The 23,406-nt window shown below is 28.8% G+C and overlaps 1 protein-coding gene across 15 annotated transcripts in view; it reads right to left on the reverse strand.

The window, feature by feature from the left end:
• LOC124426608 (whirlin) overlaps positions 1 to 23,406 on the reverse strand; it is an 80,262-nt gene that overhangs the window by 26,448 nt on the left and 30,408 nt on the right. For 7 of the 15 annotated variants that reach the window (XM_046968493.1, XM_046968491.1, XM_046968489.1 and 4 more), the window contains 6 exons: positions 21,540 to 21,670; positions 9,544 to 9,867; positions 8,374 to 8,606; positions 7,014 to 7,317; positions 6,645 to 6,704; positions 3,277 to 3,431 (listed from right to left, as the gene is read on the reverse strand). In XM_046968493.1, the coding sequence (XP_046824449.1) occupies positions 3,277 to 3,431; positions 6,645 to 6,704; positions 7,014 to 7,317; positions 8,374 to 8,606; positions 9,544 to 9,867; positions 21,540 to 21,670 (1,207 nt within the window). The remainder of the gene's footprint in view (positions 1 to 3,276; positions 3,432 to 6,644; positions 6,705 to 7,013; positions 7,318 to 8,373; positions 8,607 to 9,543; positions 9,868 to 21,539; positions 21,671 to 23,406) is intronic. The other 8 variants (XM_046968490.1, XM_046968487.1, XM_046968494.1 and 5 more) reach the window with 5 other exon arrangements.

Consider the following 23,406-nt stretch of genomic DNA (forward strand, 5'->3'; position numbering starts at 1 on the left):
TATATATTTAAAAATAAATATCTAAAGATTGCAATAGAAATTCAAAGAAATTATTGATGATTTTTTAAAGATAAATATAAATTCGTCTGATTTAACAATCTAAGGATATTTATATCTTTCAAATTAGAAAAAAAAAATTGGAAAAATTGAACGAATGACCTTAAATTGTTTAAATAATAAAAACAAAATTTTCGATAATAATCCTAATTTTTTTTTTTTTTCTCAATCTCTGTAAACCAATTTTCTTTCTTTTGTGCTTAACGAAAGATTATGTAATGTATTATTACATTATAAAAACAAATGTTAATGGATATAATTATATCATACTGAATATAATTTATATTTGATAAACATTAAAATCTTTCGATTAAAATGAATGAACTTTTTGAAACTGTTATAACGAAAACAAAAAAAAATAAAATAAAATAAAATTTTAAACATACAAACATACAAACATATATATATATATATATATATATATATATATATATATATATATATATATATATATATATGAATGTATAACTTCAAATTTATGTAAGGTTACAGAGTTAAATAAGCGTTCATTATATTTGCCCAATATTTCATAATTTAATCTTCCTTTTCTCAATCCGAATTAAAACGAGAAAAGAAAAGGGAAGAGAAAAAAAAGAAAAAAAGAAAAGTAATCAAAAAAATATGTAATAGATACTCCCTATGAAATCCAATATTAATTATACTCTTTTTAAATTCAATCAATAAAGTACATACGTATACATATATATTTCTGACCTACTACTATTCTTTACGCGTCTCTGATTTTCAATAGTTTTCCTTTTTCTCTCTTTTTTTCTTTTTTCTTTTTTTTTTTTTTTTGTTGTTTCGACTCCACATTAACGAATTAAATATTTCGATCTATTATTTCACGAAATATATCATCGACAATCTATTCATTCATAGATATACGAACGAGAATGACTCTAATGTGTTTTTATGTTTGCGTTACGCCCATACGAACAACGCCCTTTCTCGCCTACACGTTTCAAAGAATAAGAGACATGGATATACATACGAAAAAAGAAAAAAAAAAAAAGAAAAAAAGCAAAAAAGATAAAAGAAAAAGAGAAAAAGAATGATTTACCTTCCGCATTATCTCCTGTCCATGTTAAGTATACATTCTAGAATACATCGTCGAACGTGTCTTTATGTGATTACCGATAGAAGAGGAAAGAGACTTAAAGTGAATAGATAAAATAGAAAAGAAAGCTGAAGAGAGAGAGAGAGAGTGACAGAAAGAGAGAGAGAAAGAGAGACAGACAGAAAAAAAATTGGAGTTAAAATAAAAAATATCGGTGTAACCATATTCGACATAGAAACGTCATTAAGTAAACTGACATTGAGTAATAGTAGAAAAAAAAAAGAAAGAAAGAAGTTATAGCTTTTCGAAAACTGACAATAGATCATGAATGAAAATTCGAATGGAAATCTTTGGTACGAAAGAAAGAAAAAAAAAAAAAAAGAAAGAAAGAAAGAAAAGAAATAAATAGAAATAAATCATAGTTAGATAACGTTGAAATTCGATTTGCATCGTCACATTTCTTTTATTTTTTTTTTCTTTTGTTTTTTTTTTATAAAAGAATACGTGAGAAAGGAGAGAGGAGAAAAGAGAAGGAAAGAGCGCGAAAGTTTTTTATTTCGAAAATTTCTTCGACGATCTCTCGACCATGTATAAAAAGAAGATATTAAGTATATATAAAACATAAACATAGTGATCATAATTTTATATATATATATATATATTTTTTTTTTCTTTGAAAAGATTTGATATCTCAAATTCGATCTATCATGAAAGAAAATATTTAAGAATAAGCTTTCTCTGAACGATGTAATTGTTTTTTTTTTTTTAAATAAATTGCATGTCGAAACGAGTATACATGTAAGAAAGAAGATATTATATTCATATAAACAAATAAACACAGCGATCATAATTTTATATACACATTATGCTCGTATGTACATATATATATATATATATATATATATATATATATATGTGTGTATATACCTTGAAAGATTTCATATCTTAAATTTGATCTAATACGAAAGAGAAGATCTAAGGATAAAGGTCATGTATCAGTATAATTTTCTCATTGTTCGCCATGTCAATTTCATTAGGTGATACGTAAGTAGATAAAGATTTATCTTACGTAAGAAATGCAAAGCAAGCGTAGGCGATAAATAAAGTCTTTAAGCATAAAGCTTTTCGTGCTGTGCACGCACGATTAGATCAGATATTTGCGTTATGTGATTAGTTAGTGAATGAAATAGCGAGGATCTAAACGAGAGTTTCTCTCTCTCCTTCCTTCCTTTCTTCCTTCCCTCTCTCCCTCTCTTTCTCTTTCTCTCTGTCTTCATTGAGAGTTTTGATTGGATCGTACGAGAGTATAGAGAAAATCGAATTCCCATGTTGACTCGCGTGCCTCTCACTCTCTCTTTCTCTCTCTATCTATCTATCTATCTCTGTTCTAACGAAGCTCCATGCGGAAACGATCAATTTGAATTTCATGAAAACTACGCGGAACGAATATTTTTCTTTTCTAATTACGTTTTAATTTCTTTCGGGACTATCTCTGTTTCATCCTTTCCTAAAATTCTAATCGAAGAAAGAACGAGAGAGATCGATATTGATCTATGGATTTTATTTTAACGTGAGAGAAAAAAAAAAGCATATTCATAGAAACGTGCGATCTGACTCGATAGGTTTTACGTATCTTTGAAAGTTTTCTTCTTCTTTCTTTTTTTTTCTTTCTTTTTCTTTTTTTTTTTTTTTTTTTTTTTTTTTAATTTCAACCATAGACGACGAGATGAAAGAAGGAGACTATTTATCAAGAAGTTATCATATTAATAATATTTATCACATTAATAATATCCTTTTGTTTCATCAAATAAATCCAATAAATATAATATTTCATGATCGACGAATTCCTAATCATAAATATTTTTTACGGCTATTTAATAAATAAATAAATAAATAAAATATCATTGTAAGTAAGATATCAATCGATACGAATAATTTTCTTTGTCTTTTTGATCAGTTTCAAAATCTAACGAAAAGCGTCTTGTTGTCTATGGTTGTAATAAAAAAGAAAAAAAAAAAAAAAGTAAAAAAAAAAGAGAAAAAAAATTAAGAAAAGAACGAATCAAAAGAATATCGAACATTTGAGATATGAAAAATGTGAAAGAAAGTTTAACGATAGATCGTTAAATAGTTTCATTGAAAAACGTTTAGAGATCGACCTGGTCCTGGGGATATCAGCCCCGAGACCGCTGTCCTCGCTCGGTGACCTATACTCTTGATTATCCCTTGGCAGGAGAGGTCCTGTCACTCCCAGGGGATCTCCCTCGACGTCCACCAGTCGTCCCGGACGGCAACAACCACCGGTTACACCCCTCTGTGAGAAATCATCAGATCCTGTCATGCCATCTCCAAGCCAATTCGATTAATCAACGATCACCGATCGTTCGTTCGATTACGTTGACCAACGATTTTTAATAAGATACGATCATTTTTGTTCTTTCTTTCTCTCTTTCTCTCTCTCTCTCTCTCTCTCTCTCTCTTTCTCTCTTTCTCCTTTTTCCCATCACCCGCCACCCCCCACTGGAAAGATTTTCTCTTTGATCGAAAGATAAGAAAGAGACAATGATCGTTTGACATAACGTTGGTCACGAAACCGATCGTTATCGAGTTAACCCAAGCTTTGTTCAGAGGCCAGGTCTCACAGGATCTTTTCTTAAGTCACTTAACTAACGTTAATTTTTCTTTACCGTTTATATTAGACGCAACCCTAAGTATCCCTAATTCCTAATCGGCGAGACGATGTACGGAATGCGGATTAAAATCGATTATTTTATGCGAATCGCGCTATCAGCATTTTTCGAACCGAGTGTGCGATATTGTTAATAAAACTTCGAAAGATTTATTAATAAATCGACGTTAATATTTGATGTCGATGTACTAGCAATCAAATTTCTAATTTGCAAAGATTTTTTTTCTCTTCTCTATTTGGTTTCTTTTTTCATTGTTTTTTCTTTCTCTTTTTTTTTTTTTTTTTCTTTTATCGAAATTACATCGACGATGGACATGCGACGAAATTGCTTTTATCGTTTTTTGTTTAGTTTTTCCATTTTTCCTTTATCGTGAAGTACATTCCGATTGGCACACTCGGTCGTTTTTATGGAAGAAATAAAAGAAAAAAATTTAGCAAAGCTCAGGCGAACTCGTACATGAAAAATCATGTAAGTAATTAAATATATGTATATATACATAAATAAATAAATAAATATATATATATATATATGTATATGTATATATACACATGTGTGTACCGTTGTCGCGCGCTCGGTACATCGAACGAACGAATAAAACGAAAAAGAAGAAGATTAAGGCGAGAAGATAAAAAAACAAAACGAAAGAAAAAAAAAGAAAAGAAAAAGAAAAGATAAAAAAGACAATGAAAATGAAGAAGAATGTCAAAAAAATAGATTAGTAAATAGAGTTTAACATGTCTATGAAATTATCGAAAAATAAAGCATATTCAAAAGATATATATTATATAAAAATATACATACATATATATATATATATATATATATATATGTATATATGTATATATGTATATATGTATATATGTAAATACATGTTGTATGAAAACATATACGTTCATCGTGTTCGTAAGCTCGTTAATTTCTACAAGCGCATAAGCTTCCTCTTTTAAAACAACGCACTAATTTAATTAATCAGATAGATCGTCTAATACGATATCTAAATAAGCAAAGCGATAAACAAGCGTTAAGGCAGCCTATCAAGCAAACCGTAGAAATGAAATTGTTCCTTTTCTAAACAGCGTTGTGATGATTAATGGCAGCAGTGATAGCAAAAAGATAGTTATGCAAAAAGGGACGAAGAATGAATCGTAGGGAATGAATAAATGAAAAAAGAGAAAGAGAGAGAGAGAGAGAGAGAGAGAGAGGTGGAATAGGAGGAAGAGAAAAAGAAAGAGAGAGAGAGAGAGGTGGAATAGGAGGAAAAGAAAAAGAAAGAGAGAGAAAGAGAGAGAGAAAGAGAGAGAGAGAGAGAGAGAGAGAATGCAGGATATTTTTTCCTCGAAAGAATTCATGCTGTTGATCGCAAAAAGGGTGACTAAAGAATAGGATTAGCCTAACTAACGTTCAAGCGTGAATATCTTCGTGTCATCTCTTAATGAGATTTTTCAAACGACTTAATTTTCTTTTTCTTTTTCTTTTTTTTCTTTCTTTGTCTTTTCGTTCTTCTCCTTCCCTTCCTTTTTTTCTTTCTTTCGTCCTTTTTTTTTCCTTTTTCATTCTCACTCGAAAAATCTTCCCGTTAAATTGGTGACAACTTCTCCGTCGTTCCTCGCAAACCCCCTCCAACGAATCGTCGTCGTTGTTCACATCTTTTATTTTCCGACCAACGGCAATAACGGCAGCATATTTTCTTGATCATTTTTTATCGTCGAGAAAATTCTTCTTCCTTTTTCACTTCTTCTTCTTCTTCTTCTTCTTCTTCTTTTTTCTTCTTCTTTTTTTTCTTCTTCTTTCGGTTCTTCTTCTATTTTTCTCTGCTTGCTACTTTGGAGCATCTTTTTTTTCTCTCCTTTCGTTCGCATACTTTTATGTTAGAGGAATGTTAGATAGTTAAACGCGAATATACGCGACATAAAAGAAGAAAGAAGAGGATCGAGCATACCAATGATAAATATTTATGTACGTACGTCGAGAAGTTTCTCATACGAATTTTTTCTTTTCCCCGTGAAGATTATTATCGACGTGAAAAAAATACTTCAAGTAGGAATGAAATTCGAAGAGAAATACTCTTTGAAAGAAAAGAAAAAAAAAAAAAAAAAAAAAAAAACGTTCAAAACTTCTATACAGGATCTTTCTTTCATTTTTTTCTCTTTCTATTTTTCTTTATATATTATTTTATTTTATTTCATTTTTTCCTTTTTTTTTTTTTCTTTTTTCTTTTTATATCAATGGCGATACTTTTCAAACTCGTCTCTTTTCATAATGATAAAAAATATCTCTTGAAAAGAAATACAACGGAATTAGTCAATTCTTCGAAACATCCTGTATAATGTATATACGTGTGTGTATGCATTTATAAGTATTCATATATATATATATATATGTATATATAATATAAATATAAATACGGATTACATACATACAATTACAGATCTAATCAGTCATATAAAAAATAACAGAGGACATAGAGAATTGCGCAAGAAGAGACAAAGACTGTTCTATGTACGCATAGAGGTGTAATAATATTTCAAAATATAAAGAAAAAAAAAAAAAGAAAAATAATAATAATAATAATATTAATAATAATAATAATAATAATAATAATAACGACAACAACAACAACAGTTAATAATAATAATAATCATATATATATATATATATATATATATATATATATATATATATATATATATATATATATATATAATATATCGTGTGTGTAAGAACTACGTTACATGTGAATATATATGTGTGTGTGTGTGTATATATATGCAGTGAGACTATAATCACATAAATAATAATATATCATTTGTATGTAAATGATATATTTTATTACTTACCGGAAGATCGTGGAGTAACGGTATAACTATTAGATCTGAATGAATCCAATCTCCTTTTTTCTATAATAAAAAAAAGAAAAAAAAGAAAAAAAAAGAAAAGAAAAAAGAAAGAAAGAAAGAAATGAAAAAAAAAACAAAAAACAAAAAACAAAAACGAATAAAGAAAAAGCAAAATAATAACTTTCGAGCAATCGACCTTTCGAAATTGTTCGAAAGATTTTTTCTCTTTCATATCATTGTTCTTAATCTTAATAAAAGATTTTTGTCTTTGTCTTTTTTTTTCTTTTCTCCCTTTTTTTTTCTTTTTTTTTTTTTTTGTTTCGTCGTTGTTCTCTTTCTTTTGTTTCGTTAACGATTTAAGAAACTCACCCTGGCCATGGCGATGCGTGGTCTGTAAACTAAATTATCGAAAGCAGCTCTATCCTTGCTATCAACGAGTTCTCTGAGTTCCGTTAGAAGCGTCAATTTTTCTTGGGTATTCAAAAGATCGGCAAGATTCGCAACCAGCTCCTCGACCGTCAGCCTTCGCGTTCTATAATCGGCGAGAAGTTGGGAGAGCGCTGCCCTTTCACTTCTCGCTAGTACAACCCTTGCCTTTTCTTCAACCATAGCTGCTGTAGCCGCAGAAACCGTGTGAATTCCACCACGATGTCTCCATTCGTTCGTACTGCTTCTTGAAAAACGTTTTAATCTTAAAATTATTTTATTACGTTTCGATATTTAATATATAATTTAAATAATTAAATTAGATCTCTATTAAACTCAATTTGTTTTTCTTTTCTACTTTTTTCTTTCTTGTTCTTTTTCTTTTTTTCTTTTCTTTTTTTTTTTTTTTTTATTTAATTTGAATTTCTTTTTTCCCTTTTTTTCTTTGTTCTTTTTTTTTTATTTTTTTTTCCTTTTTTTCTTTTTTCTTTTTTTTTTTTTTTGTTTCTTCTTCTTTTGTAACGCGATTTAAAGTCTGACATTAATATGCTTAAGTACTTTTTATAAGACATTTTATATTTTTTTTCGTCGGAGAAATTAATAAATTAATTGTTAATTAAATATTCCTAGAAAGGATATAATATTTATTTAAGTTATAAGTTTTACTTACTATTAATATAGTATAGTTATATTAATATAAGTTATATTGTGATTAAATAATAATTATGTATCTCTATAAATCATATTCCGGTAATAATTTATGTTATAATTAAATGTAACTATACTATAGTACTAAGTTAAACTATAACTATATTGTCTTGAGAATGAGCTATAATATTACAAATATTACATTATATAATTTTCTTTATGTACTTTTTTTTGTAGACATAAAATTGGGTTATCGTTGATATTACGTGAGCGTCCATTTATCGATCTTTCCTTTATTTCATTTATACAATAAACCAATAAAAATCATTGCCTCAAATAAATATTGAAGAACGTATAAATAAATCATGCGAACGATTATAAAGATTTTTCAAGAAAATCATAAAAATTTTATATTTTATTAAATAATTCAAAGAAATATTATTTTAATATTCATTGATATATTTAGAAAGAAAGAATGAGATATTTATTTCTTCAAAAGTATTTACGTATTACAATATATTATATATACGTATTAGAAACGTATGTATATAAAAATATCGTTGTTAGACACTTGATTAAATTTCTTTCGTCTTTCATAACTAAGCTAACGAAATATATGAATTTATATATGAATTTATATATGAATTTTTCTTACGCAGGACTAGGCGGCCGATGATTTCCAGGACTTTCGAGAATGAGAGGATCGTGTTCAGGATATCTCGAAGTTGGCATCACAATTGGTTGACTGGTGGTACACGAATGAGGTACCTTTCCTACGTCTCGTATCAATAAACTCATTCTCTTGTTTGTTTTTAATATCTGTACTGCCTCATCGTGTGTGGCTTCCTCGAAATTTTGTCCATTGACCTCTATAATCTGATCTCCGACCTATCCATGAAAATTAATAAACAGAAAATTCTCAGAATATATTACATAAACAGGTATCCGTGAAATTTTCGCATAAAATGTATGCGTCGTATTCGTTTCTTTCTTTTTTTTTTTTTCTTTGTTTTTTTTCCTTTCGTTGGTATCTGCTATTCTCAGAACAAAATCCCGATAACCCACGCGAGTTTTTTTTATATACGAAGCATACATTTGAGATGTTATTCTACATAAAAAGAAAGAAAGAAAGAAAGAAAAAAAAAGGGAAGTATATTCACATTGGCTATAACGAAATTCGATATCAACTAAAATCGATAGAGCTCCGTGAACAAGCAGCTTAATATTTATAACCGCTCGTATATCAGCATAGCAAATCCCCTAACAATACTTTAGAAACAATCTCGGATGATTTTTCAATTTAACCATATCTCGGATTTAAATGATAAAATTTATTGAATATTTCCACATAATTTCTGTCATACTTTTGAATTATATTTTAAATATCTATTGAAAAAAGAATTCTTCTGATAGAAATTAAACGATATATAAAAATTAAATAATATATAACTATATACATATAATGTATAATATACTAATACATATATAATATATATACATATTATAATAGTAATATATACATATATAATGGTAAATATATTTAATATAATATGTATATTTACAATTGTAATGTTACTATATTAACAATATAAAATCATTTAAAATATAATCATTTATAAAATAATATATAATAATTATTATATAACATAGTATATTAGACTTATAATAATATATATATATATATATATATTTATATTTATATGTATCTACATAATATAGCAATATATATATATATATATATATATATATTTTATTTTTATAATATATATAATCTAGTAGAAAAAAGGAAGAAGTGATAAAATATAAAAATAGCAGAGTTACTCGCCAGAAGTCCAGCACGATCGGCGACACTATCCTTGTCTACTCCAGTGACATATATTCCAAGGCCATATTCGAGACCACCTCTGATCATAAGACCAAGGGATTGGCCTGGTTCGATGCAAAGTTCGACCTTTCGCGTTCGTGGTCCATATCGGGAATCTCGGGAGGAATAAAAAGGTGGTGGAGAAGCTGGTCTTCCTTGACGGTCCATCCAACTGCAGGATTGTTGACGACCCGAAGATGGCCAAACAGGATGACCAACTCTGCAACGGGGATCTAATGCCGGTCCACGTACCGTCATACTCAAAGTCCTACAGGATTTCAGCATCTATTTCGAAGGAAACATTTTGTTCTTTATTTATTGAAAAAAAAAAAAAAGAAATGTCTCTGCAATGAACGTTAACAATTTTTATGATTTTTAACAAGAAAAAAAAAATATACAAATTTATAACCCTTCACGAAGTAATAACAGAATATGCACGATTGAAAATGTAACGAAATTCGTCTTACGAATTTATTATAGTTCTAAAAAAAAAAAAAAGAAAAGAAAAAAGTCGAAAAAAGGAAGAAAAGAATTGAAAGAATTGGACGTAATTGAGGAACAAAATTGTTCGTATTCGTACGTGAGATTTATTTTCGAAATAGAATTATATTTGAAAAATAGAAGAGAGAAAAAAAGAGAAAGAGAAAGAAAGAGAGAGAGAAAGAGAGAGAGAGAGAGAGAGGAGAAAGATAAAAAAAGGAAAAACCCGAACAGAAAATGATTGGAAATGGTTTCGAAGGAAGAAGAATCATAGAAGTCAATAGTATATCCGATAGAATTGTTTCGTTATTTTCGAATTTTCTTTCCTTGAATTAACATCAGCTAACAAGAATAAAACATACGTTAAATTTACTGATCTTTAAAATCCTTAATCGAGATTACCGATAAAGCTGAGATAAGCTTATCGAGATTACAGTTAAGAATTAATCTAAGATTAAATTCTATTACGTCGTACGAAACGACACTGTGTATTGGAACGATCTTGAAGGAAAAAGAAACAAAAAAAAAAAGTTAAAAAAAAAGGAAGAATGAAAGAAAATAATTATACGATAATTAATGATTAATAGGATATACACGTTCATTCTATTCGAAAATATTTCTATAAGAAATGAAATACGAAGATAGTACACTCTCCCTTCGTGGAAGGAATGTACGTAACTATGAAATATTCTTAGATCTGGGACATCCTCTAGTCCGGTGGGGATGTCTAAGCTCCCAGGACGATTCGAAGATTATGGTTGAGATAGTCCAACGTTTACTGTTGAAATCCACTGGGAATATATATATACATATATATATATATCGCTTTCGTAGAGAAAAATGTACAGGACTTTTCTTCCTTCCACGATGGATTCCTTTATTGCTATACGTAGGTACTATAGTAAGTATTGTATAAGTATTTTATATACCGTTTGCTCCGTTATATCGAAAAGATCAAATCCCGTATATAGAGGATCATTCAAAAGTTCCTAGATACATCAAAACTTCCTAAGTGATATTAAACATCAAATTATCCTTTTCCATGACCCCTTTTAGATCTTGTACTTAGACATATAGTTTTTTTTTCTTTTTTTTTTTTTCAAGTCAAGTATTGTTTGATTGAATAAGAAAAAGAAAAAAAGAATAGAAAAAGAAATAGAAAAGCAAAAAGATATTAACCTAAAGGATTTAGGAAAAGGAAAAGATGTAATAATTGATTTTAAAAATTAATTACTATTTAGAATCCCCATAGGAAATTTAGATCAATATCCTGTATAATAACTGTATTAAGTATATACGTAATCTAAGTTAATAAATACTTAAATTTAAGATTTTAAGATAAAATTAAGATTTGTTTTTCGAGCGACTTTTCATGAATTAAACAAATCTAGAGAATTAGAAAAGAAAATTACATAGTAGCAGAAGTAGCAGCAGCAGTAGCAGTAATAGTAGTAGTAGTAGTAGTAGTAGTAGTAGTAGTAGTAGTGGTAGTAGTAGTAGTAGTAGTAGTAGTAGTAGTAGTAGTAGTAGTAGTAGTAGTAGTAGTAGTGGTAGTGGTAGTAGTAAGTAATAGTAATATTTACATGTTATCTCCACACAAACATACAATGGACGCATTGTATCCGTTGTATCGAAAGCGTTGAAGATGTAGGTGAGAGTGGGTTTTAAGAAAGCTCGAGCTTTTCATTAGGAAAGAATTCTTTTCGAAAGGAAGAGGCAAAAGGATATTCGAAAAGAAAGAAGAAAAAAAGAATGAAAAATAACGAAAAAAGGATAGAGACGACTGGGAGCCATTGTATTGGATGAAATCGGTAGCAAAAGATCCCTTTTACCGAGCGTTCGAACGTGATTTTCTCAAAGACGAAAAAGAGAGAAAGATAAAAAGAGAGAGAGAGAGAGAGAATAATACTTTCGAATAAGGATAGAATTTGCCTTGGTAGTAAGGTCAGTAAAAAGAAGAGAGATAGTGCGTTTGTCGACGGTGACGGCAGCACACGAACGAGCCGGCAAGAGGATATCGATCTTCTCGCAGCCCGTGACGTCACATCCTGCCTATCCTTGACCCAGCGAGCTTGATCGAGCTCAGATCCGAGTCCTCCTTTAGGATCTCCGAGGAGAGGAAAGATGATTTTCTCTTATATACAAATAGATGTAACGTGAAAACAAACAAAAAAGTAATGGAAAATTTAGAGGATAATGGCCTATTATTTGTTCTTTTTTTTCTTCTTCTTCTTCTTTTTAAATCGATAAAATATAATATATGTATGTGTGTATGCACGTATATATGTATGTATGTATAAAAGATTTTTATTTAAATATATATATAGGGTGATGGTTTTAAATAAAACCATCTAAATATCTTTTCGGCGATACAAAAAAATATATTTTACGTAATGTAGATGTTGACAAAGGATCAATGTCATTGTATCAAAGTAATAAATCTCTTCTGCAAATGACTATGTTTGATATTTTTCTTTGTTTGCTTCCTAATCAGAAATTCTCATATATTCGTTTAAGCATTGTACATTAATCCTATAAAAAAAGACTTTGATCAGAAATAGTAGGTCTTATTAAATTCGTAATTAAAATGTTTGACGCAAAGAGAAAATCATGAGTCAGATTGTGATAGATATGAGTAATGGAGGGGAGAGAGAGACGAGGGAAAAAAATAGTAGAAAGAATGGATTATATATTAATCGATGCAATAAATCTTGCTAAAAAAAAAAAAAAATGGAATAGGAATGGGCAGATCAAAGATCATTTATGTTAACCACAGAGCACCATAAACACAAAGGTGGAATGGTACTATGTGCCAACGGTTAGTATATATGCACTCATTATTGCGAAATACGTCGACTTTATCGAAACGATCGGAAATAAATAAACGGCATTGTCTGGTTTGTCAAAAAAAAAAAAAAAAAAAAAAAAGAAAGATAAAAAAAGAGAAACCGTTCTTCCTCTTTTGCATATAATAATATTTACATTTCTTTCTTTTTCCTTTGATCTCGACGTTTCGTTTTTCTTTTTTTTTTTTTCAAGAATCTTTTTATACTCTCCTTTTTATAAAAATACGACGCTGTTTATATATGTGTGTGTACAATCTTAATGTATAGTATAATGTATGTAGAAAAAAAAATTCATTAAAAATATATAAATAATGTATAGAGAGTGGTTATCGTAAACATAATTATGATTTTTTAAGCCAGTTATCGCAACACAATCCGAAAAATGAATAGTCACGTAGAAAAATTTAACAGTTTCTAATCGGCGATAAGTCACAATAATAATAATAATAATAATTGGCAAAACAATTTTCGGTTTTTTTTTTCTTTCGATAAAATCAGCAAGATCATTTTGACATTTTTAAACGGGACCAAAAAACAGGTGTTTTTTCTTCCTTTCTTTTTTCCTTCTTCTTTTTTTTCTTATTTTAATTTTTTTTTTTTTTTTTTTTTTTTAAATTATAATATTAAAGAACAGCAAAATAAATTCAATGAGTAAATGCAATGTTACTTTTAAATTACATTACAATTCGTAATTAACAATTTTGAATTTGTTCATGCATAATATATACTGCGAATGAATTTTCTTTATCTAAAAGTACATTTTCATTTAATGAAAAAAAAGAAAAGAAAAAAGAAAAATATAACGTATTGAAAATATATTATATTATCCCAAAGAATTTAAGAATACAAAGAAATTGTAATACCGTTGCATCATAGTCGTCGTTTGATCAACAAGATCATAACGAACTCGGTTGAATTTCAATTTTAACGAGTTTCTGAATGAACGAGGTCTACGGTACGAAAATTAGCTTGGCTAATTCCAGAAATCGTCGAGGGCGAGTTTCATCCGGGTAAAATCATGAATAATAAAGGCTGGCAATGGAGATAAATATTCAACGGAGCCATGCCAAAAGACATCGAGAAATCCGTTGAATAATGATAGTAAACTGCATTATATATTACTGGTAATCCATTATAAACGATAAATTTTTCTTACGAATAAGAAGAATGATCTTAAATCGAGCGTAAAGAGAAAAGGAAAGAGAGAAAGAGAGAGAAAGAGAGAAAGAGAGAGAGAGAGAAAGAGAGAAAGAGAGAAAGAGAAAAAGAGAGAGAGAGAGAGAGAGAGAGAAGAAAAAGAAGAGAAAAGAAAAAAGCTTATGAAAAAAGAGTAAGGAATCGTGTTAAATCGATCGATAAATATAATGGTAGTACGTTGAGAGAAACGATTCATAAAGAAAGTAAAAACGATGGGGGATGGCCTTTATGAATTCAAATAAAGAGGAAACGATCGATTTCCTGGCTAAGCTTTACGTCATAAAGGAAAATGCTCGTGATCGTGTTATAAATTTGGACTTCCGTATGATCGATTTCTCTTAGGATCGAAATCGCGTGTCAGGTATGACCTTAAGCGGATATATAAATTATTCAAAAGATTCCATTATAAAGAAGTAGATACATTGTCCGAACTATTATTACTGGGTCATTCGAAAATTCGATTATTATCTCGTATATAACGTATACATACTTATTCGTATTTACGTATCCTTCGTAAAGAATAATTTATATATATATATATATATAAATTATTATCATATATATGAATGAATCTAACTAATTATTACCACCGTTGTCAAACAGGCATCATTTAACAGAGCTAACGATGATATCTTACAAAAAAATGATAATAATTCACGACCGACTTTAATAAGACGACGTCATAATTATACGATCATAATGATGCTTAATCATCGTTTCCAATGTAATAAACCACGTTATATTAATAGAAATTATATTCTTTCTAACATTTTTAATATTTCTTTTTCTCGACGTGTTAATGAATGAAAAGATGACGACTCCATTATCTTTCTTATTTCATTTATTTATTTATTTATTTTTTTTTATATTATTATTATCTTGTTTATCGAACTCTATAATAATATCGACAATTTAACGTAAACCCTTCGATGTAACTGCGTTAGAATTTATGAGACATTTACGACACAGCTCCATGCATGCATGATATCAAATATTTGATATGAATACGATAAAAACGTATTTACGTTTGTAAAGACTAGATTCAACTACTTCGATACAAAGCTATCTTCTGTTCTGTTATATATATATATATATATATATATATATATATATATATATATATATATATATCCTGTAACTATGCAGATCTATAAATCTTCTTTTTAGAAATGAAGAAATGAAGTATTGTAAATTCAGTTTTACGGAAAAAAAAACAAAGTTTAACGACTCAACAATGAAATATATAAGCAAGGAAAAATTAAGCGTGACGATTAATTAAAATAATTCATGTAATTAAGTGAAAAAAAATTTATTCAACTAAAGCTAAAAGTCATTTTCAATATCGCGTGCGAATGAACGTAGTCACATCAAATTTCGAACCTTTCATACATACATACACGGTGCATATGCATATACTCATTCACATAAAACTAATCCTTGCTTAGATTCTGTTTTGATTTAATCGATTATAAATATGATAATGAATTCATTTTCATATGATAATGAATTTAATTCGATTAGAATTAAAACTCGATTATACGATAAAGAAACATTTAAAATCGTAAAATATAAATAAATCATATAGTTTTGTATTCTTAACTTTTCTGTATTACTTTGTAAATGAAAATAATTTAGAAATACAAAGATGTAGATGTAAAAAAAGAAAAAGAAAAGAAAAACATGAAAATTAATTTTAAAAATATTTTTTTTTTTTCAAATATCATAGAGGGTCGAAGTAATTTAAACTCGTACTACTTTGATTCCTAGTATTATAAATGATATCTCTATAATAATTATCTCTCAAAGCATAAAAATGAATATACTACTTGTTCCGAATCAAATCTAAATATATAGATACATATACACATACTTATGTAATTTAATATTACGTAGTAGTGATACGTAAACTATCAGTCTATTAATGAATTTTTATAGACAGATATAATTAATATACTTTATCAGTTTTACTTTTAAAAAGAAAAGTCAAACTGATTCATTAAAGCTTGCTTTATAAAATTATAATACATCGATGAATTTACTATAATCTATATATATATATAAATATATATAGCAACATAGATTTTTATTCAATTATGTAAAAAATATTATAAAAAAGAAAGAGTTACAGTGAAATTAATTGCTAATATATCTACCTAAAAAAGTAAACATAACTGCGATTAATTAAACACACGTTGTTAACAATTTACATAAGGCAACACTGATCTATATGATCTATGATTTCATGACAAAAGACGAGTATGATAAATACAGATTGTAAAAAATATTTTTAACAGCTTAATAACTGCCATATCTAATATAATATTTCTCTTTTAAAGAAAAAAATTTCAAAAAAAAAAAAAAAAAAGGAAAAATAAAAAGAAAAAAAGATCCTTGAAAAAATCGTGCATTGAATTAAATAAATTAGATAAATAAATAAAAAAAAAAAGAAAAAAAACAGTGATCGTACTTAATCAAAATACAAGATGTGTCCATTTAATTGCAATTTACACAAAACTGATCTATGATTTCTTGATAAGAAGAAAAAAAAAGAAGAGAAAGAAGAAAAAAAGAAACAAAATATCAAGTAAGATTACTGATTGTAAAGAATATCTTTGTCGGTATTATCAAGACGGTAGCCTCGGCACAACACCCTTTAACAATAAGGGAAAATAAATGGCAGTGCTTTGGCGAAGAAGGGCGCCTGAAAGACTGGCGCCAGGATGTCGCGAAGAAGTTTCAACGGAAGAAGAAAGAAGAGGATGAAGAAAACAAAAAAGAAAAAAAAAGAAAGAAAAAACATGAGGGTGGACAGTGGATGGTGGATGGTGGATGGTGGATGGTGAATGGTGTACAGTGGATGGTGGTGTTAGTCAAGGGAGGATGATTGACCGAGAAGAAGGATAAGGGGGGGGGGGGGGAAAGAAAGGGATAAAGTAAAATGACGACGAAAGATAGAGGACGACGCTCGTTTACTCGTCTCTACGAGGGTTTCCTTATGCGTATCGGCCTATATTCCTTCTTATATTTCCTTCTCCTTCCAGGATTCGTCTCGACCCATGCTATCTTGAAACGTCTACGAGCCATTATGGAATAACTGGCTGCCGTTACCACCGTTACTCTTAACGACAAGCCGAGCAATTTAATCCTCTATTTCCTTCCGTGTCTTCCTCCTTGTCGTTTACCGTCCCGATCGATAAACTCGGATAGAAAAACAAAGAAAAAAAAAATAGAGAGAGAAAGAGAGAGAGAGAGAGATAGAGAGAGAGAGAGAGAGAGAGAGAGAAACAGTAACGTGTGAACAAGATCGAGCCAGTCGTTTTCAATGCAACGATATGACATAACCATACCCGACACAACTACGATTCTTTTATCTACATATGTATATATAATTTTATATATATATATATATAAAATGGAAGATGATAAGAAAGGGAGATCATTTTATATGTTTACGTTAGCGATCTATGCGCTTATAAACCTAGCATTTTTTTTTTATTATTATTGTTATTATTATTGTTATTATTATTGTTATTATTATTATTTTTTTTTTCTCTTGGTCATACTTATACCACTTTTCTATTATTTATTTATTTATTTGCCATAAGGGAAAGAGGACGGTATAATATCATTGAGAAATTTTCTGATCAACGAGCAGATCTCTAATATTACTGACTTCTTTTTTTTATTTCTATGATCTATTAAATTGAGTTTCTTGCTTAATGATTTTGACTTGTATATAATTCCGGAGGATTGGAAGAATGATCGTGATGATCTTATTTGTTTCTATTGTTTCTTGATCTTTTTTCTGTTAATGACATACATATATATATATATGTTTGTATTTTTTCTTCTTTAATTTTTTAATGAATTTTATATGAATATTATTATGAATTATGTGGTTTTATTTATTTAATTATTTATTTATTTATTTATTTATTATTATTATTATTATTATTATGATTATTATTATTTCGAGACAGTCATGGCTATAAATTAACTCGCTTCTACGAGTTCTTACGATGGATTAATTTTATCGTGAAATGAATGAATCGATATCTTAGATCGATAGCTTCGAGCTTCGAATATTACCACGTTAAGATAATTAATGACTAACTATCTTTCTTCGCTCGTGCGGTGGTCGTCGCTAACGCCTATCTCTTTGACGTAAACCACGAAGGACGAGGTTTTGTCCTCTTTTACGATCGATACAAACAGAAGCAAATAAATTTCTATAGATACAAAGAGATAGTCTTCTTACTTAGACTATTGCGTTATAAGCTATTAAATCCCATTAAAAATTAGAATTTTTCAATCGTCTCTTATCATTAATCGAGCCGATCAATGAAATTCTATTCTAACGATTGCTGACCCTTTAAAAAGATTTCATAAATGTCTGCATTTTTACGAGTTTTAAGAAGATACGTTGAAAAGCGTTTCTCGAAAAAAAAAAAAATTAAACTAATTTTATAATTCTAATGACTATGTAAATATAATTTTGCAATACAAATAATTAACATCATTCGTGATGTTAAGATAATAAATTGGAAACGTTAATTTAAACTCGTCGCAGAAAGAAAGAAAATGAGAAAAGGAAAAAAAGAAAAAGAAGAAAAGAAACAAAACGGAACAATAAGAAGTTCGAGAAAAAGAGGGAAAGAAAGGAACTTTAATGGTCTGTAAAAAAAAAAAGAAAAGAAAAAAAAAAAGAAAAATATCGATCGAATAAATAACAAGCTTTAGTAACTTGTCCGTTACAAAAGTGCAGTTTCTTTTTAAGAAAAGTTTCATAACAAATCTTACTCGTATATTCTCTTTATAATTTGAATATAAATATACATACATATATATATATATCCTTCGTTTCGAGAACGAGACGTCTTGGAATACATAATCATTTTGTTATAGTTCGAGTACTCACAATAATCACGATATTAAAAATAATGAAATGGAAAAAAGAGAAAGTGTCATTGTAGCACAAAAGAAAATGATAGAATTGTTAGATTGAATCGACGGAAAATAATTGATCTCGACGATTTCTCCTAATGTAGAAAGTTGATACATGGAATAGAACTTTGAATATAGTCACTGAAAATGCAAAATAACGAGATGTGAAAAAAGAATACGAGGGAAGTATCGCAAAAATGAAGAAAAATTATTTTGATCTATTATTGGATTCCTCGTAAAAGTATTAAAAATACTTCCGTTTCTTTTCAATTCGCACGAATACGCCAATAATAACTTGCATCCCCATTCCTCCCCCTCCTAAAAAAAAAATAATATATATATATATATATATATAATTAAATAAAAATATAAAAAAATCTATCGAACAAAGAATAAGAAGCGTTAAAAGATAATTCTTATTCGAAGATGCAAAGAAAAAAATTTGTTACTAATTCCAAAAAAAAGAAAAAAAGAAAGAAAAGAAAAGAAAAAAGATATTAATTCCTAATTTAATTAATTAATTTCTTATTTATGGTAGATCTCTTAAGAAAAAGAAAAAAAAATCTATTATTCAATTAATTTCTAATTTAGAAAAAGTTTCTAAGTTTATCGTGTCGATATGATAATTATGATAGAGAGAGAGAGAGAGAGAGAGAGAGAGAGAGAGAGGGAGAGGGAAAGAGAGAGTAAGAGAGAGAAAGAGAGAGAGAGAGAGAGAGAGAGAGAGAGAGAGAAGGTTTAAAATACAAAAGAATAGTAGCCAGGCAAAGAGGTAGGATCGACGTAGCGAAATACAACGTAGGATTAGAAGTAGCATTAGGAGGATTTAGCGCATATCCAAGAAGTATCCCACCGTTAGCTCTTTTTGGTAAATCCGAAGCTAACGCCTCGTGCTCTTTTTATATCAAGGGAATAGTAGTCCCAGTGATATCCTGATGGGCCATTGTCGAGAATCTTTTGTCTAAAAACTAAGCTAGCTACTATGGAAAGTATGATGACGAGTTATTATCGGGAGGTATAGTGATAGCTATCGCATACTTGTACCGTAACGTTTTACAGTTAGGCGAGAGATTAGACGAATGGGCATAACTCTGAGCTATGTACGTTTCTTTCGATCTTCGTCAGCTATACGTCTCTCCCTTTCGATCTTCCTAAGTAGATATTATTCACCCTCTTTCCATATATACATAGATACATAGGTATCCATCTATCTATTTATCTATTATCGATTTGGTCCACCCATTCAAGGACGACTCGTTATCTTTAATATTTAATCTTTTCCTTACCTACTCTTCTTCATCTTAATAATCAATTATCAATTTTAGCTAAGTTTTTATTTTTTTTTTTTGTTTTTGTTCAACGAAAAATATACAATCTATCCCATCGACTTCGATCGATCGATCGATCGATCTAACTCGTTCGAGATGATTAATATGGATTATTATCTAAATAACACCCAAGTCGATAATAATTCTATGTCAATGAAAAATCGATCGGGTCGATTAAGAAATTATCAATGAAAGAATTAATGTCGAGATAATTTTTTTTTTATCTTATATAAGTAAGTAAGTAAGTATTATCTATGTTTTACTCGATATTTTCGATCGAAACGAATCTTATTCGATCTTATTCGACACTTATCGATCGATAAGACTTTCTAAGGTCGAGCATAAATATCTGTTCGATGAGTTCTCGCGTATGAGTTAATTTACAGTCGACTTTTAATTGGATCGTGTTCTTAATCGAGCACGAATCGATGAATTTTGATGTAACAACGAATAACTTATATGATCGATTTATAAAATTTTCAATATTAAATAAATAAATAAATGATGAAATATTTATTTAATTCATATATTCAAGAAAATTCATTTATACAACTATAATATATGATCGTTAATGTAACGTTGAATAAAACAAGATTCGACATATAATTAATGTGCCAATCCGAAAAGTACACTAAATGATAGGTAACTTTCCATATGTAGATAACAAGCTATCTTGTAACATATGAACTTGCATAATGCATATACGAACGATGGACAAATCATTCGCGATAACGAGACGTCGAGAGAGTTAAAACCATTTCAGTGCTTCCAAGCTTGGCTATACCTACATATATTTTTTTATCCGCAAGGTCATCGATCATATTTCATACGTAGAAAACTGCAAGCTTGACCTGAGTCGGCTAATGGACAATATTTTTCAGGCTTTCCAATGATACATTCTTATGTATAAATACAGGTATACATATATATATATATATATATATATATATATATATATATATATATATATATATATATAAGTTCGAAATATTTTTAAACGAGTTAGAAAATGTTTAGGCAAAATATTTCGAAAAAAAAAGTTCGATGATGATAAATATGATGTTAATGATGATGATGATGATGATGATGATGATGATAATTTTTAAGACGAAGAGAAATATAAGATTAATGAAGTAAACGTTGAACAAGAAAATGAACTCACTTTGAGAGCCTCCTCGTGGGTCACCGCATGGAAGGGTGTGCCATTCACCTCTAAAATGGTGTCCCCTGGCCTGAGTCCAGCTCGCTCGGCCACTGAACCTTCTTCCACTCTCGAGATGTAGACACCCACCCCTGAGAACAATTCGCAGACTTTCCATCAGGCTAAAAAGTTGCCAAGCAACTGTTCCGCTAACCGTGCGTGCTTAAATTTTCTACCCATGTCGTATAATATTTATTTCCCATATCATTTTATCGTTTATTCGAAAGAAAGGACATTCTATCGATTCAACTTGTTCAATTCAATTTATTCTATATTTATTTTTTTTTATTTTTTTTTTATTTTTATTATCGTTTATTTCGTTTATTTCTATTTTTTCACTTGTTTTCTTTTTTTTGTTGGTCACTTGCATTTGGCATGAGTAGAAAGATTTCGTGTGTATAAAACGTGAAAATAGAAATCGAAGAAATATTGAATATGTAAATGCATGAACATTGTTGTTAATATCAAAATATATATATATATATATGTGTGTGTGTGTTTGTTTGTGTATATATATATATGCGTGTATATGTGTGTAGATTTTAATACATACTACATACATATATTCATTGTAAATACACTTAAACACAGACATGCACCAGAGAAATGTAAGAACAATTATATTTATACGTACATACGATGAAAAAAAAAGAACGAAAGTGTCGATCTTTCATCGTGTTAGTGCAATAAGTGAATTAAATAAATAATAATGAAACCTGAATTAATCGTGAATCATTATTATACAAAGAATGATGCAAATGACATTCATTCGAAAGAAAATGAAAAAGTTATAATTATCTCGTAAAATGAAAACCTTTCAAAATAAATCTCTGGTAAGAGTCGATTCGAGGAGAAGTAGAAAAAAGCAAAGGAAAGAAAAGAAAAGAAAAGAGAAGAGAAAAAAAAAGAAAGAAAAAGAAATCTTCATTAAGGAACGCGATCCAAAGACTTAGAGTTAAAAAGTTTCTCGAAAGAAAAATCAAGCCGATGGCAAAGACTCTGACTCCCGGTGTCGTTAGTTTCTCTACGAAGAAAACTTCGTTTCGAGTAAGGAAACGTAGTCGTCTAATTCTCTACTCTACTCTACTCTAATCATCAAAGTATTGACTAACTCCATCAAATAATTTAATTTTTCTAATTCGAATCAATGAGCTAGGCGTATAACGAAAGGGTTACTCATATATCGTAAATTAATCTAATAATTTTAAAAAATATGAATAATTTCAAAGGCTCGTCAAATTTCCAAATTTAAAATGTATGGACTAAAATTCAACGTGACTTTTCTTTTCCCTCCACCCCATCACCCCACCATCCCACCCCCGATACAATAAATTTGTCAAACAAACGTTTATATTACACTTTAATCGATATTACGATTGAAATATTTCATTGTCGCTTTAATAATTCAATCTTCAATTTTTATTTTTTCCATTAATTAATAATTATTCCTTATCACCCAATAATTACTTAATGAATGTTTATATATATATATATATATATAAACTAAAGAATTCGATAGTTATTAATTGTATCTACGAATAAAACGATTGAACGATGATATTTCGATATACATATTTATGAATGAAATAATTTGTAAATGATTCACGGGGTTATCTTAAATTGCGTAGAATGTGAAATAATTCATGAATGTGCATCATCGAATTAACGATGAACTATCTCTTAGATACGCGTAAAAATAAATTGAATCATTTTTTATTCATGAACATCGATGAACAACATCAATGGAAACATGATCATTGATTAATTGATTTGTACAAAAATGTAATTAATTAATTTGCAAATTGAAATGACAACGAAACGTTACAAT

Source organism: Vespa crabro, chromosome 9 (genome assembly GCF_910589235.1).
Source record: "Vespa crabro chromosome 9, iyVesCrab1.2, whole genome shotgun sequence".
Lineage (NCBI taxonomy): Eukaryota > Metazoa > Arthropoda > Insecta > Hymenoptera > Vespidae > Vespa > Vespa crabro.